This window comes from Mobula hypostoma, chromosome 21, assembly GCF_963921235.1.
Source record: "Mobula hypostoma chromosome 21, sMobHyp1.1, whole genome shotgun sequence".
Lineage (NCBI taxonomy): Eukaryota > Metazoa > Chordata > Chondrichthyes > Myliobatiformes > Myliobatidae > Mobula > Mobula hypostoma.
In genome coordinates this window covers 28380706-28398542 of record NC_086117.1, presented here as the reverse complement: position 1 = coordinate 28398542, position 17837 = coordinate 28380706, and the positions used below count along the sequence as shown (strand labels likewise).

General features: G+C 43.9%; 1 protein-coding gene across 6 annotated transcripts in view; it reads left to right on the top strand.

Moving 5' to 3' along the window:
• Positions 1-14019, top strand: part of LOC134359917 (retinoic acid receptor RXR-alpha-A-like) — a 144790-nt gene extending 130771 nt beyond the window's left edge. For 4 of the 6 annotated variants that reach the window (XM_063073762.1, XM_063073759.1, XM_063073761.1 and 1 more), the window contains one exon: positions 13523-14019. In XM_063073762.1, the coding sequence (XP_062929832.1) occupies positions 13523-13940 (418 nt within the window). In that variant the 3' untranslated portion in view covers positions 13941-14019. Of the gene's footprint in view, positions 1-12867; positions 12950-13522 lie in introns of all 6 variants that reach the window. The other 2 variants (XR_010021222.1, XM_063073764.1) reach the window with 2 other exon arrangements.
• Positions 14020-17837: the final 3818 nt, after the last annotated feature.

The following is a 17837-nucleotide window of genomic DNA, read 5'->3' as shown; positions in this document are numbered from 1 at the left end:
TGCCTTCCACCCTCCATTGTCTTAAAGGTATTCAAAAATACTCTCCCCATCTTCGCAGACTCCCATTCCCCCATCACCTCTGTGCTCCTCAACCATCATTGACTCCCGATTAAAAGTTCAAAGTAAATTTATTATCAATATACAAAAATATTACCATATACTACCCTGAGATTCATTTCCTTGTGGGTATTCTCAGTAAATAAGAAGAAACACACTAGAATTAAAAAACGCACTCAGCTAAGATGGACAACCAACCAACTTGTAAAAGACAAAATGCCACAAAAATAACAATAATTAGTGAATAAGGAATAAATATCAAGAACATGAGTTGTAGAGTCCTTAACAGTGAGTCCAGAGGGCTGTAGAATCAGTTCAGTGTTGGGGTGATTGAAGTTACCCCCTCTGCTTTAAGAGACTGGTAGTTGAGTAATAACCGTTCCTGAAGCTAGCGGTGTGGGATTTTGAGGCTCCTGTACTTCAAAAAAACAAGTGGATTTTAAAAATCTTATCCCAGTTTTCCTAAGTGGCCTCAGCTCCCCCAGCTCCACAGTTCCTCCTTCTCTGACCATGCCATTTTTTCCTTGCTCTACCTTTGGTAACTGTGACTTTAGATGCCAAAGACCTGAGCTGTGGAATTCTCTCTTTAAATATCTGACCACCCTGCTCCACTGTGCTCCTTCAAAACATTCCTTAAATTCCTCCTCTGACCGTGTTGTGGGTAGCTAGCCTCACTTCACCGCATGTAACTCTCTGAATTTTGCTTGGTATTGCACTGACAAAGAGCCTTGAGACAACTTGTGTCAAAGACAGAATGTAAATGCTAAGAGCTGTTGGCAGAAGGATGTAATGAAGTCCCATTACATTGACATGTTGAAGATGAATGTGTGCAGAGTCTAGACAGCAAGGTTCCAGAGACAATGATCTAGCTACCTATAGACTGTGCAGCGTTAACCCTGACAGTGGCAGTCACATCCTCTGCTCTTCATAATTCCAGCAACAAGTGAATCAATTCCACTCACCCTGTCGAAGATGCACCAGGAAACCAGTCAGTAGAAGAAAGAAGCTACTCCAACAACACTAAATGCTGAACTTTGACTGTTTTGTTTCAATCAAGTTATTTCCTTTCTAAGGCAGTATCTCTCACTGGGGGACAGGTCCCACACACACACACACTGACCCTCACTGCGGAGGGTCCCACACACACTGACCCTTGCTGGGGGACGGGTCCCACACACACTGACCCTCACTGGGGGACGGGTCCCCCACACACACTGACCCTTGCTGGGGGACGGGTCCCCCACACACTGACCCTCACTGGGGGACAGATCCCACACACACTGACCCTCAATGGGGGTCGGGTCGCACACACACTGACCCTCACTGGGGGACGGGTCCCACACACACTGACTCTCATTAGGAGACTAATCCCACATGGGACCCTCTCTTAGGTCCTTGTCCAGGTACCAACTGTAAGTTGTGGTGTCCTTACCGGGAACAGTTGCTGACTAAGGTGAGAATTGTGTGAGATTTATTGAGGGATGCTTATTAAAAAGTGAGATACAATTTTATTGTGAACGGTGTTGAGATGGAGCACCATGTCCACACATGGCTTTTTAACACCCCCCTGGTTCTACAAAGCGCTTGGCTCAATATCCTCTGATGGTTTGGGAAGCCTCTTTGAATGCTGCAAGGCCACTCTCATTGTAAGACAGTTGGGCGCCTCAGCAGCATATCCTCTGGGGCAGAGTCAGCGACTTTTGGGACTTAGACACACCAGTGACAGGTTTCGGGTGCTTGGGTGGGAGCAGTGAAGACAAAGCACAAAGCACACAGCACGAGTCATTGCCCTGACCAGCAGCAGTTTAATTGGGGAAAGCTTTGTGTGATTTATCTGCTGTTTAAGTTGAAATTGGGACACAGAAGCTTTTAAAATTCTCGGCACTCCCGTCTTGAGCAATGGCCAAGCAGCAGGAGTCAGGTACCAAAAATTAGTTTTAGCATAAAATTCTAACTGTTCTCTCAGTCTCTGATATGACTCATGATGTCTTGGAGGTTGCCTGGTTACAACCACCTAGGATTAACTGGTATGGAGCTCGTCCTGCGCCCAGCTCAGGGTTCATTCCAAAGCATTCCTGGCCCACTGCCCTCAGTAAGCTTCAGCTTTTCCAAAGCTCTACTGCCCACATCAGCTTAGTCCTCATCCCCATTTGCCCATCGGTCCATGCTCTCCGAATGGCTCTTGGTCTGCTAAACTAGCACAGTAATATCCTCATTTTTTCAGATCACTCTCATCCTGCCCCATCTCTGCCACTCCCCCCCACCCCCCAGCAGTACAGCCCTCTGAGATTTTGCATTTCCACACCAGCCTCAGTTACCCACCTCCTCCACTGGCAGCCATGTCTTCAGCTGTGGAGATCCAAGGCTCTGGAATCTCCTCCACAAACCTCACCCATCTCTCGAGCAGGAAGCTTCACAAAGCCCAACGATTTAATCAAGCCTTCATGGTCATTTTTTTCCCCTGATTTCCATTCAGACTTTTCAACTGTTTAATGGTTATTGATGATAATTGCTGTTGCTTGGTGCTTACAGATTTCTGTCTGTGGGTTGTGTGTGTCTGCCGGTTGTTTCTCCAGGGCAGAAGGAAGTCAAGCGGGAAGTTACTGAGTAAATGGTTGCAATTTTGAAGCAGGAATATTGCCTGGAGGGTCCTCATCCCTTCCGATGGAGACCAACTAGGAGGGCAGTGTGATTGGAGATCCCTAGGGGGCATCTTGGGTGGATGTCGACAAAAACAGCTCCTCCCATATTAATCCTGAGTGTTGAAATGGTTTCCTGAATGATACTTGTATGTGGGCTTTGCTGGATGGATTTGTGTTCGCTCCCTGTCCTGGCTACCCTTGGATGAAGTCACTGGACCTTCCTGGTGTTTGATACAATGAACGTTTTGCCAGGTAACTTAAGAGGGGAGAGACGACTCAACCACGTTGGCGTGGGACTGGAGTCACATATAAGCCCAGCCTGGGGAAGAGGGCAGAATTCAGATTTTCTTTCCCAAAAGGCAGGAGCCAGAGCGCGGTATAGGATATACTAATGTCACAGGAAGGTGACGGGGGTGTTGGGGGTGTCACATTGAGGGCAGTGAACATAGAACAATACAGCACAGTACAGGGCCTTTGGCCCATGATGTTGTGCCGACCTCTTAACCTACTTTATGATCAATCTAGTGCTTCCCTCTCAACATATTCCTCCATTTTTCTTTCAATCATATGCCTATCTAAGAGTCACTTAAATGTCTTTAAAGCATCAACCTCTGCTGCACCCTTTGCAGCACGTTCCACTTGCCCATCACACTCTGTGAGAAAACAAACAACCTCTGACATCCACCCCTATATTTTCCTCCAGTCACTTAAAATTTTGCCCTCTTTTATTAGCCATTTCCACCCTGGGAAAAAGGCAGTGGCTGTCCATGCTATCAATGCATCTTATCATCATTTACGGCTTAATCAAGTCACCTCTTATCCTCCTTCACGTCAAAGAGAAAAGCCCTAGATTTCTCAACCTTTCCTCATAAGACATGCTCTCTAATCCAGGCAGCATCCTGGTAAATCTCCTCTGCACCCTTTCTAAAGCTTCCACATCCTTCTTATAATGAGAAACCAGAACTGGAACACAATATTCCAAGTGTGGTCTAACCAGAGTTTTACAGTGCTGCGACATTACTTTGTGGCTCTTGAACTCAATCTCCAGACTGATGAAGGCCGACACACAGAACGCCTTCTTAACCACCCTATCAAGTATGCGACAACTTCAAGGGATTTATGGACATGGACCCCAAGAACTCTCTGTTCCTCCACACCGCTAAGAATTCTGCCTTTAACCCTGTATTCTGCAATCAAGTTCGACCTTCCAAATTGTATCACTTCACTCTTTTCCGGGTTGAACGTTACCTGTCACTTCTCAACCCAGCCCTGCATCCTATCAAAGTCCCATTGCAACCTATGACAATCTTCTACACTATCCTTCATGTCATCTGCAAACTTACTAACACACCCTTCCACTCCTCATCCAGATCATTTATATAAAAAAAAAGACAAAGAGCAGAGGAATCGGAACTGATCCCTGTGGAACACCACTGATCACTGACCTTCAGGCAGAATGCTCTCCATCTGCTACCACCCTCTTCTGCCTTTTGTGGGCAAATTAATTCTGATTGTAGGCAAAATACTTATTTAGCTTGAATGCCATTTCCTTGTCCCCAATTGCTATCTCTCCAGCATCATTTTACAGCAGTCCGATATCTACTCTTGCCTCCCTTTTACTCTTTATACATCTGAAAAAACTTCTGTATCCTCTTTGATATTATTGGCTAGCTTACCTTCATATTTCATCTTTTCCCTCCTTATGCCATTTTCAGTTGCCTTCTGTTGGTTTTTAAAAGCTTCTCAATCCTCTAACCTCCCACTAATTTTAACTATTATATGCCCTCTCTTTTGTTTTTATGCTGTTTTTCACTTCCCCTGTCACCCATGGTTACATCTTCCTTTGTCAGTCATGATTGCGTCATATGACCTGGGGTATATCCCATCTAGCCCCGGCTACCTTTCTAATCTAATGTCTTTCAACAGTCCCAGCTCACACTCTTTCATAGACATATCAATATCTTAGCATATTGGCCTGTTCTGCATTCATTGAAGTCCCTTTCATTAGGAAAACTGAAGCAAGTTATTTATTAAGGACCTCCCCTACCTTTTACAACTACAGGCACGTTTCTTCTTCTATCCCTGATTGGTTCTACCCTCACTCTAAGCATCCTGCTGTTCTTCTTGTGTATGTAGAACACCCGTAACCCTACTTGCCATGTCCTTCCCATTCTAGCTCTTTTAGGTCTCTTCTTAAACTCCTTCCTGACTACCTTATAACTCTCAAGAGCCCTATCTGATTCTTGCTTCCTGAACCTTAAGTATGCTTCCTTCTTTCTCTTGATAAGATGTTCCACATCACTTGGCAACCCTTGCTCCTTCACCCTACTATCCTTTCCCTGCCACAATTGGACAACCTATCCTGAATCCCAAACAGGTGCTCCCTAAATGACCTCCAGATTGACATAGTGCACTTCCCTGCGTACATCTGTTTCCAATTTATGCTCCTGAGGTCCTGTCTAATAGCATCATAAGTCAGCCTTCTCCATTTGCAGTGGATATTTTCCCCTACCTTATTCTCCTAATCCTGTCCAAGACTATGGTAAAGGTTATGGAGTTGTGGTCACTGTCTCTAATATTCTCACCCATTGAGAGATCTGTCACCTGACCAGGTTTTTTGCACCCTGGTACAGGCTCCCTTCTGGTTGACCTGTCCACATATTGTGTCCGGATTCCCTCCTGGACACACTGAACAAATTCTGTTGCATCTAAGTGTTTTGCACTAAGGAGGTGCCGATCAGTATTAGGGAAGATGAAGTCGCGCATGGCCATTTTTCCTGCTATTTTTGCACCTTTCCAAGAGCTGCCTCCCGTTCTGCTCCTCACTATTTCTACTGCTGTGTTGGGGGTTCTTTAGAATAGAACCTATAGAGAGATGGCTCCCTTCCTGTTTGACTTCCACCTGCACTGACCCAGTGACAATCCTCCACTATGTCCTCCTCTGCAGCTGTGAAACTATCCACTTCCCCAAATACTTTATCTTGCTACCTGTCCCTTTTGAAACATCTAAAGCCCGGAACATCCAATGTCATTTCTGACCTTATGACAGCCAAGTCTCAGTAATGCCCACAATGTCATAGTTCCATGTATGATTCCTGCTGTAAGTCCTGAATACTCACATTAAAGTAGACACATTTCAACCCATCCCACTGACTTTGTTTATGCCCTATCCACTGCTTTCCCTTCCTCAGTCTCTCTACACATTGCATCTATCGTTACACCAACTGCTCCATCCCCTGACCTATCACTCTGGTTCTCATCTCCCTGCCGGCCCAAGTTAAACCTTCCACAACAGCTCTAGTAAGCCTCCCCATAAGCATACTTGTCCCCTCGAATTCAGGTGTAACCCATCCCTTTTGTATAGATTGTACCTTCCCCAGAAAAGATCCCAATGATCTACAACTTTGAAACACTGCTGTCTGCACCAATTCTTCAGGCAAATGTTCATCTGCCAAATCATCCTATTCTTACCCTCACTGGTACGTGGCTCAGGCAGCAACTCAGAGATTTTGGCCCTTGAGGTCCTGCTGTGCAGCTTCCTATCTAGCTTCTAATGTTTGCTCTTCGTGACCTAATGCCTTTTCAAACCTATAGTATAGGGTCCAACGTGTACCATGACTTACGGCTGCTCCCCCTCCCCCTTAAGAATGCTGTGGACTTGATCTGCAGCACCCCGATCCTGGCGCCTGGGAGGCAACATTCAATCCAGGGGTCTTTTTCATGACCACAGAATCTCTTGGAGAGACGAGACAGCAGAGGCTGGAATCTGGAGCAACAGACAAGCTGCTGGTAGGATTCAGTGGGTCGAGTAGCATCAGAGAGGAAGGAACAGTCAATGTTTTAGAAGTTAATGCTGCATCAGGACTGATATTTTCGAAACAGGGAGAAAATCAAAAAATCTGAGGTGCAAAGGGACTTGGGGAGTCCTTGTGCAGAACGCCCTAAAGGTTAATTTGTAGATTGAGTAGGTGGTGAGGAAGGCAATTGCCATATTAGCATTCATTTCAAGAGGTCCAGAATACAAGAGCAGGGATGTGATGTTGAGGCTTTATAAGGCACTGGTGAGGCCTCACCTTGTGAACAGTTTTGGGCTCCTCATATAAGAAAAGATGTGCTAACATTGGAGATGCTTCAGAGGAGGTTCACAAGGATGATTCCAGGAATGAAAAGGTTATTACATGAGGAACGTTTGATAGCTCTGGGTCTGTACTTGCTGGAACTTAGAAGGATGAGTGGGGGAGGGATGAGGGTGGGGAGGATCCTCTCAAATGCTGAAAGGCCTAGACAGAGTAGATGTGGAAAGAATGTTTCCCATGGTGAGGGAGTCTAGGACAAGAGGGTGCACCCCAGAATAGAGGGGTGTCCATTTAAAACAGGGATACAGAGAAATTTATGGAATTTATTACTACAGGCATCTGTGGAGGCTAAGTTGGTGGGTGTATTTAAGGCAGAGTGTGATAGGTTCTTGATTGGACACGGCATCAAAGGTTACAGGTAGAAGGCTGGGAAGTGGGCTGAGGAAAGGATCAGATTGAATGGGCGAACAGACTCGATGGGCCAAGTGGCCTAATCCTGCTCCTGTGTCTTATGGTCTTATGATATTGCGCAGTGTGGCTACATCATTGAAACTTTGGTGAGTATGGGGTACGTCAGTGTTTGACAATAATCACCAGTTTTGCGGTAACTTTCATACTCACCAGGTGTTCATTTCCAGAGTCCAAGCCTTGGCCCAGCTCAGGCTTGGTCTGCGTACTTCCATAAGCCAACATCCTGACCTGTGATCCAAAGAAATAGTGAGTTTGCCTCTGCCTTCCCCGCTTCTTCTCCCTCCTCTCGTAGTGTCCCAACCCCATTGCTGATGGTCCCTCCACCCTCCCCATCTCTCAACCCCCTCCACCCTGTCCAATGTGCAAAAAATGGAAAATTCAGCAATGTTTTGGAGACTCTGTTCTCTGCTCTGTAATTATGATTTACACAGAGTTAATTCCCAATTCCACTGACTTCATCCCCCCATTTCTTGGCTAGATGCCTGGCTCTTGCCTGTGGGACATGAATTTTGGCTGCGTCTCCGTTAGGGTTGTCTGGTGAACATCAGTGATTCTTTAAAATTCTGTCATTCTGGGAAAGAAGCTATCAGTCCAAACGGCCATTCTCTCTGCACTGTATACGTCCGCTTGCATCTCCTTGCGGGTCCCAGTGGGCCTTGTTGTTTGATGGAACTGTCTCTCTCCAGTATGCTAAGCACAGATGGTTTCCATTAGAAAGCATTTTTTTTCCAAGAGAAATCCAGCAAATGGCAATTGTTGAATACATAATTTGTAATATAAGTTGGAAACAGCCAACCACAAAAATTCCATGTTCAACTGGATTCTGTTAGAGGACTTAAAACAACACAAGGAGGGGATACTGGAGTGTTACAATGGAAGGCTGTGGGGTTTATCACTGTTTAATAGAGTGGGGCATATCAAAATTACAATAAGACCATAAGACATGGGAGCAGAATTAGGCCATTTGGCCCTTTGGGTCTGCTCCACCATTCAATCATGGCTGATCCTTTTTTTATCGCCTCCTCAACCCCAGTTCCCAGCCTTCCCCCGGTAACTTTGATGCCATTTCCACTCAAGAACCTATCAATCTCTGCCTTAAATACACCCAATGACCTGGCCTCCACAGCTGCCTGTGGTAATAAGTTCCACAAATTCACCACCCTCTGGCTAAAGAAATTTCTCCGCATCTCTGTTTTAAATGGACGCCCCTCTATCCTAGACTTGCCCTCTTATCCTAGACTATCCCCCCCACCCCCACCATGGGAAACAGCCTTTACACATCTATTCTGTCCAGGCCTTTCAGTATTTGAAAGGTTTCAATGAGATCCCCTTTCATCCTTCTGAATTCCAGATGCAGAGCTATCAAACGTTTCTCGTATGACAACCCTTTCATTCCCGGAATCATCCTTGTTACCTCCCCTGAACCCTCTCCAATGCCAGCACATCTTTTCAAAGATGAGGGGCCCAAAACTGTTCACAATACTCAAGGTGAGGCTTCACCAGTGCCTTATAAAGCCTCAGCATCACATCCCTGCTCTTGTATTCTAGACCTCTTGAAATGAATGCTAACATTGCTTTTGCCTTTCTCTCTACCAACTCTACCTGCAAGTTAACCTTTAGGGTGATCTGCACAAAGACTCCCAAGACCCTTTTCATCTCAGATTTTTGGATTTTCTCCCCGTTTGGAAAGTAGTCTGCACATTTATTTCTACTGCTAAAGTGCGCGACCATGCATTTTCTAACATTGTATTTCAGTTACCTGTCTCCTCAGCACTACCTGCCCCTCCACCAATCTTTGTATCAACTGCAAAATTGTCAACAAAGTCATCTATTCCATTATCTAAATGTAAAATTATAAAGAAATGGTTTGATACTAACAAATTATCACTGAATCTAAATAAAACTAAATTCATGAATCTAAATAAAACTAAATTCATAATATTTGGAAACCATGTACCAAACTCATATAGTAAACTTAGAATAAGTGATGTTGAAATTGATAAGGTATCTGAAACAAAATTTTTAGGAGTGGTAGTAGATAATAAATTAAGCTAGAACCACATATAAATTATGTCAAAGCAAAAATGTCAAAATCTATTGCAATACTGTACAAAGCGCAAGATTTCTTAAATCAGCAATCTTTATATACATTATACTGTTCACTTATAGTCCCATACTTGACTTACTGTGTAGAGGTATGGGGAAAGACATATAAAACAAATACAAACTCAATTTTTCTACTCCAAAAGAAAGTCATATGAATTGTAAATAAGACAAGTTATTATGAGCCAACCAATCCACTATTTATTCAACTAAACACTTTAAAATTCAGAGATTTCATATTTTAAAATAATTAGGTATAATTATTAGGTATTAAATTAGGTATAAAGTAAAAATGAACAGCTGCCACACAATATCCAAAGGTTGTTTAAAATGAGAGAAAGTCAACATGATTTGAGAGGAACATGTATATTTTAAAAACAAAGGATAAGAACAAATGTAAAAAATCATTGTATTTCAGTCAGAGGGGTGAATCTATGGAACAGTTGTAGTGAGAATTTAAAAACATGCACCACACTTAAGTTTAAAAAATTATTTAAAAATAATTTAATAAACAAATATAAAATACATGATTTAAAATAAATGGGAGTAATGTAAATAAATGGTACTCGGAATTGGATTTTGTGTTAAAAGATTTATAAATTTTTTTGTTTTGATGTGATGATTGATGCTAAATATGTTGTGTAAGTAAGGGGGGCTAGGGCGTAATAAGCTGTACCTTCAGTCTACACCCTTTCAGTCTGTTTTAAAGAATATCTTTTTTTTGTTGTAATTTTGTCCTATGAAATCATCGTTATGAAATCATCATTGAAAATGATGCTTTTTTATGTTTGTATTGACCGAAATAAATTTCATTCATTTATTCATTCATTAAATCATTGATATACAGTATAAAAAGAAGTGGTCCCAGTACTGACCTCTGCGGAGCACCACTAGTCACTGGCAGCCAAACAGAAAAGGATCCTTTTATTCCCGCTCGCTGCCTCCTACCAATCAGCCAAAACTCTAACCATGTCAGTACCTTTCCTGTAACACCATGGGCTCCTAACTCGGTATGCAGCCTCATGTGTGGCACCTTGTCAAAGGTCTTCTGAAAGTCCAAATATACAACATCCATTGCATTCCCTTTATCTAGCATACGTGTAATCTCAAAAAATTCTGACAGGTTCGTCAGGCAAGATTTTCCCTTAAGGAAACTATGCTGACTTTGTCCTATTTTGTCTTGTTTCACCAAATACTCCATAAACTCATCCTTAACAATTGACTCCAACATCTTCCCAACCACTGTGGTCAGGGTAACTGGTCTATAATTTCCTTTCTACTGCTTTCCTCCTTTCTTAAAGAGTGGAGTGACATTGCAATTTTCCAGTCCTCTGGCACCATGCCAGAGTCCAGTGATTTTTGAAAGGTCATTCTCATCCACAATCTCTAATGCTACCTCTTTCAGAACCCTCTGGAGCAGTTCATTTACTCTGGGTGACTTATGTCCCTTTAGGTCTTTAAGCTTTTAGAGCACCTTCTGCCTTGTAATAGTAACTGCATTCACTTCTCTTTTCTTGCACCCTTCAACATCTGGTACACTGCTAGTGTCTTCCACAGTGAAGACTGATATGAAATACTCATTTAGTTCATCTGCTGTTTCCTTGCCCCCACCCATTATTATTTCTCTGGCCTTAATTTCTAGAGGTCCTATATCCACTCCCACCTCTCTTTTATTTTTTACATACTTGAGAAAGCTTTTACTATCCACTTTCACATTTGCTAGCTTGCTTTCTTATTTAATCTTTTCTCTCCTAATGATTCTTTTAGTTGCTCTCTATAGGCTTTTAAAAGCTTCCCAATTCTCTATCTTCCCACTAAATTTTGCTTTGTTGTATGCCCTCTCTTTTGCTTTTACATTAGCTTTGACTTCCTTTGTCAACCACGGTTGTACTATTTTGCTATTTGAGTATTTCTTCATTTTTGGAATACATCTATCCTGCACATTCCTGATTTTTCCTAAAAAAAAACTCACGCCATTGCTGCTCTGCTGTCATCCCTGCCAGCATCTCCTTTCAATTTACTTTGACCAACTCCTCTCTCACACCACTGTAATTTCCTTTACTCCACTGAATTGCTGCTACATCAGATTTAACTTTCTCCATATCAAATTTCAAGTTGAACTCAATCATATTGTGATCACTGTTTCCTAAGGGTTCCTTGCTCCTTATTCCAAAGTGAAAGGTTGCACCTGAATCCAAGGGGAACCAATATTCTCGCAGGCAGATTTGTTAGAGCTGTTGGGCAGGGATTAAACTAATTTGGCAGGGGAGTGGGAACCAGAGTGAAGGGATTCTGGACAGGACAGATGGTTAAAAAAGCAAAGATAGTGTGTAGGGTCTTTTAAGAGACTCCTGGACAGGTACATGGAGCTCAGAAAAATGGAGGACTATGGGAACCCGAGGTAATTTCTCAGGTAAGGACATGTTCAGCACAGCTTTGTGGGCAGAAGGGTCTGTATTGTGCTGTAGGTTTTTCTATGTTTCTATGCTACCTGACTTGCTGAGCTCCTCCAGCGTTTTGTGTCCTCTAGATTTCAGCATCTGCAGAATCTCTTGTGGTCACAGTGAGGGATGTTAGTGTGTTTATAGTGAGAGTGTTAGATTAGTGAGGGTTGTGAAGCATATTGGAATGATGGGGGGTGGGGACTGGGGCATCTTTGGATGACAAAGTCTGAGAAGTGGGACTGACATTGTGCAAGGTGTGGGTGCATTGTCGGTATACGCTGTGTGGAGTACGTCAGTGTTATAGTGAGGGGAGTGCGGTGTATCTGTGTGTTACAGTAAGAAAGGTTGAGTGAGTCAAACTGATACTCTGAGAAGTGTAGTGTGTATGGGTGTGTGAGAGTGCGGAGTGCAGGTGTACAAGTGCGTGACAGATGGGTGTGGGCTTATCGGTGCGTGAGAGACGGGTGTGGGTGTATCAGTGTATGAAAGTGAATGGTGTGGGTGTATCGGTGTGTGGGAGTGAGTGATGTGGGTGTATAATCTGTGTGAGTGTGACGGGAGTTCCGTCTATGATGATTGTATCCTGTTGAATATAACATGTTCTGGTGTGACTGAACGTGGTAGTTGCAATGATTCCGGATTGTCCCGCCTTGGTATCCTTTTTTCCTGCTTACCTCTGCCAGACACTATCCAATTTACCCACTCACCCATCCCCCAACTTTGCTCCATCAGTTTTTTCCCCCTTTTCCCTCTTCCCTCTCTCTCTTTTTCTGCTTCCACCTATTATTCACCAACCACAGTGTCCCACTCACTCCTGCTTCCCTGCCGGTCATCTCGTGCCCCTCTTTTGTCCACCTATCACCTCAGACTTCTGGGTTTTCTCAATCCTGATGCAGGGCTTCAGCCGGAAACACTGATGATTTCTTTCCTCCTACAGAAGCTGCTTGACCTGCCTAGTTCCTCCAGCTGATTTGCTCATTGCTCCCTCAGGAACTTACTGTTTCAATAAGATTGCATCACATTCTTCTGAACTCCAAAGAATAAAGATTTAATCTGTTTCATTTCTCTTGACAGGACAGTCCTCTCACCTCAAGAATAAGCCTAGTGAATCTCATCTGGACTGCCTTCTATTCTAGTACAGAAAATCCTTTCTTAGGTAAAGGGGATCAAAATCATGTGTGATACTCTAAGTGTAGCCTCACTAACACCCTCTATGATTGCAAAATTATCCTATTTTTTTCTCCAACAAGTAATAAAGGCCGATATGCTTTTTCCCTTTGTATCTACCTGCTGCACCTGCTAACCTTTTGTGATTCATGCACAGGAGCACCTAGCTTCACCTGTACTTCCCCCATTTCTGATCTCTTTCCATGTAAATAATGTCTTTTGATCCCTCTTACTGAAGTGTATGACCTCACACCTTACCGCATTAAACTTCATTTGCCAAGTTTTCAGCTACTCTCACCGCAAATCCTATCCTTGTCACAGGTTGCCCTTCTACTATTTTCTTGTCATTGGCAAGCTTAAATACCTCACACTCTTGGTTATTAATATCAATAGCAAATAAATGAGGGCCAAGGTCTCAGGACTACTCCATGGGTCACATCCAACCTGATAAAGACCTATTTATTCCAACTGTGTTTTCTCAATGATAAGAAAGGAGGGAGGAGAAGATGCCGCGACGCAGCGCGCGCTGCCGATCCGAATAATATCGATTATATTTAACTAGGAGCCGTGCACAATCCGGATTTGATGGAGGCAGCCATGAGAAGCATGGAGGAACACCTGGAGTAACTTCTGAAATGCCTGCTTCGCTGCCACTGCTACTGTGCGATCGAGAATCTCCGGAGACGAAGGCCCCAAATCCTCGGCTTTGCCTATTGCCTGTTGCCAGGGCCGGGGTCGGAATGCTCGGCAGAGATGGTGCTCGGTGCTCGGTATCGGAGAGGTGGTCGGAGGCTCGGAGTTTTTGGACGGACTCGGAGTCAGAATATGGTCGGATGCTTCCAGGATGCTGCACTAGCAAGTTGGCGGTGCTGGAGGTTTACCGTCTGCGTGAGATGATGGGACGTTCGAGGGACTTTGAGACTTTTACTGTGCCATGGTCTGTTCTTAACAAATTACGGTATTGCTTTGCACTGTTGTAACTATATGTTATAATTATGTGGTTTTTGTTAGTTTTAAGTTAGTTTGTCATGTGCTTCCATGATATCATTTTGGAAAAGCATTGTATCATTTCTTAATGCATGCATTACTAAATGACAATAAAAGGGGACTGCGTGTCCTCATAATCTAATCTAATAACTCAATTTTCAATCCATGCTCACACCACCCCCCACCCCCCCAAACACCATGGGATGTTAAAGTGTGCACAAACTTTTACGTGGCACCTTGTCAAATACTTTAGGAAGTCCAAATACACCATATCTCCAGGTTCCCTTCAATAGACACTGCTTATTACGTCCTCGTAGAGCTGGAAGGAGTGGAAGGAAATTGCCTTCAGTGCCACAAGAATGTCCAAAATGGCAGTACGATTCAAATTGCTGGGAGAATCAGAAGACCAAAGAACTGATTGTGGACTTCAGAAAGGGTAAGGTGGCAGAACATGCACTGGTCCTCCCAGAGGGATCAGGAGTGTAAAGAGTGAGCAGTTTCAAGTTCCTGGGTGTCAACATCTCTGAGGATCTATCCTGGGCCCATCTTACTGATACAGTTACGAAGAAGGCATGAGGAGATTTGTTATGTCATCAAAGACACCCACAAATCTCTGCAGACGTACCGTGGAGAGCATTCTAACTGGTGGCATCACCATCCGGTATTGGGGGGCGCTGCGCAGGATGAAAACAAGCTGCAGAGAGTGGCACCTCAGTCAGTTCATGGGCGAGCACCCAGGACATCTTCAAGGAGTGATGCCTCAAAAAGGCGGCATCCATCATTAACAAACATATATACGTACACATAGTAACTTGCAGTTTTTATTATTATGTTTTGCAATGTACCTCTGCCGCATAACAAATTTCACAACGTATGCTGGTGATATTAATTCTGATTCTAAGTAATCAGGATCAACTCTGCATCAGGCAAGCTCCTGAACCCTGCTCTGATTGAAGGCAAATAGACCTCAAAGTTCAAGTTCAAAGTACATTCATTATCAAAATATGTATACAGGACTATGCAAAAGTCTTGGTGCCGAATCTTATGTATTGCAAAGAAAACCTGATTCTGATATGGGTCTCTATTGTGGTCTGAGAGTGGGAAGGGAGGCAGGGAGAGGGGAATCATGGCTGGGGAAAAGGGGACAGGAGAGGGGAGGGAGCGGGAAGCACCAGAGGGACATTCTGTAATGATCAATAAACCAATTGTTTGGAATCAAATGACCTTGCCTGGTGTCTCAGGGCTAGGTGAGTCTGTGCTGCACCACCACCTGCCCTTGGCACTCTTCTCTGCCATCTGTCACACACCCCTCCAATGGGGCTCCACCCTTGCCATTCCTAATGGCCTTTGCTCCCACCAGATTTACAAACTTTTCCCCCACTCCACATTGACAAATACAGTACTGTGCAAAAGCCTTGGGCACCCGATGTGTGCGTGCAACTTCTGCACAGTACTGTACATTACTAAATTAAGATTCCTTTTCATGCATTTACAGGAATAAATATAATAGAGTATTATGAAAAATCATAATTATGAAACTTCTAAATAAGAATAAAAATTATACATAAACTGACTAAGACCGACAAAGTGCAAACGAAGACAAGCTATGCAAATATAAATAATATGGAAGGCGTAAGTTGTAAAGAGTCCTGAGTCTTGATGAAAGGCTCGGCCCAAAACATCGACTGTTTACTCTTTTCAATAGATGCTGCCTGGCCTGCTGCGTTCCTCCAGCATTTTGTGTGTGTTGTTTGAATTTCCTCCATCTGCAGATTTTCTCTTGTTTGAAGGTAAGTGTAGGTTGTGGAATCGGTACAGAGCTGAGGGGAGTGAAGTTATCCACACTGGTTCAGAGCCTCGATTGGAGGGTAATAACCTTTCCTCAACCCGGTGGAGTATGACCGAAGGCACCTGTACCTCCCTCCCGATGGTAATAGCGAGAAAAGAACGTGGCCTGGATGATTGAGGTCCTTAATGATGTATACTGCTTTCTTCTGGTAGTGGTCCATACAATTACACTCAGTGGTGGGGGAAGGCCTTGCTTGTGATGGACTGGTAAAACTTTCTGTAATCATTTGAAATTCTGTGCCTTGGAGTTTCCATACCAGGCATTATGCAACCAGTCAGGATACTCCCTAAAGAAGTTTGTCAAAGTTTTTGGTGACATGTTGAATCTATACAAACTTTGAAGAAAGTGGAGGTGCTTGTAGTGCCTTCTTTGTGCTAGTTCCAGTACAGGTCCTCTGATATGTTGACACCAAGACATTTAAATCTACTGACCCTCTCAGCCTCCATTCCCTTAATGAGGACTGGCTCATTGAACTCGGGCTTCTTCCTTGTGTACTCGATAGTCAGCTCTTTGCTTCTGCTGATGTTGAGTGACAGGTTCTCGTTCTGGCATTTTCAATCTCCCTTCGATATGCCAGTTCATCACCGCCTTTGATTCGGCCAACAGTGGTGTCATCAGCAAACTTATATAGGGCATTGGAGCTGTGCTTAACCACACATCGCATGTATAAAGTGAGTAGAGCAGGGGGCTAATTGCACCCGTGCTGATGGTGAGAGTGGTGGAGGTGTTGCCAATCCAGACTGACCAACCTCATTAGCAATAGAGGGAACTGTTGGACAAGCCGACCGTGATTATGTTCCTGACCCTCTGGGGGCTCCAGTTGTGCTCAGCTTTCACTCCAGCCTTTGTCGAAAGAGGTTTGATACCTGATACCCAGAGCCTTTCAACTACTGTGTGTTACAGCAGTGTATCGATGACACACAGGGGGGAACCATTTACACTAAACAACAGGTGGAATGGTTATCAGTACAGCAGGAGGCCATTCTGTCCATCGTGCCTGAAAGATCCAGCTAATTAGGCCCTCCCTTCAGCTATTTCCTACTTTGAGTTTTTTTTCATTTTCCCTTTGAAGTGTCTTATTAATCTGCTTGCCCCAGCTTCCTGAGAGCATGTTGGAATATGCAAACCTTAAAGCGATATCCTGCAGATCCAGGATCAGGCAATTAATATACTTTGATCCCAATACTATCCCAGAGGGGCATTCATTGTATATGCCCCTTAACTGTACAGACAACTGTTTTCCACAAGCACTCATGTGACAGTCATTAACGTGAAACTTTAACTCCTTCTCTTTCCGCAGATGCTGTCTGACCAGCCACTTGCAGTAGTTTCTATTTCAGTACATGCAAATGAACATACGTGTGATATGTGATCTTGTGTGCACAGGTGCAGATGAATGTCTGCACAAGAACATTTGCACCTGTGTCCATGTGTGTATTTGTGTGTGTACCAATGGGTCTTCCCTGCGTAGACATTTGTGTATGTGTGCCTGTGTGTACTGCGTGGAACCAGGAATGCTTTGGCTGTGGTGAACTATCGATTTACCTTCTTGGTGCTCACTGTGGGACGATGTCAGTGAGTAATCCGTCACATGCTAAGGAGCTGGCAGTTAATCATAACTCCCAGCACCTGGCAGCCATAATTTTTAAGTAAATTTCTGACTTCTGAGCTCAGCTCTCTCCATGAATGTTACTCTGGCAGCTGAAAATCTGTGGAGAACTTGCAATTCACGGCCCAATAAGATGAACTACCAAAGAAACGGAGAATCTATTCCTACTCATAGTAAGGCAATTGTAGTTAGGAAGGGCTTAATCAGTTTACTGGCTTCACAGTGACAGGCTACTGTGCCATAGGAACAGGCAGTGTCACAGTCACAGTGTAGCCGTGTCAAGGGAACAGTCAGTGTCACAGTGACAGGGTTGCCGTGTCGATAGGACAGTCAGTGCACAGTGACAGGGTTGCCATGTCGAGGGAACAGTTGGTGTCACAGTGACAGGGCTGTCATGTCGAGGGAACAGAAAGGTGTCACAGTGACGGCTGC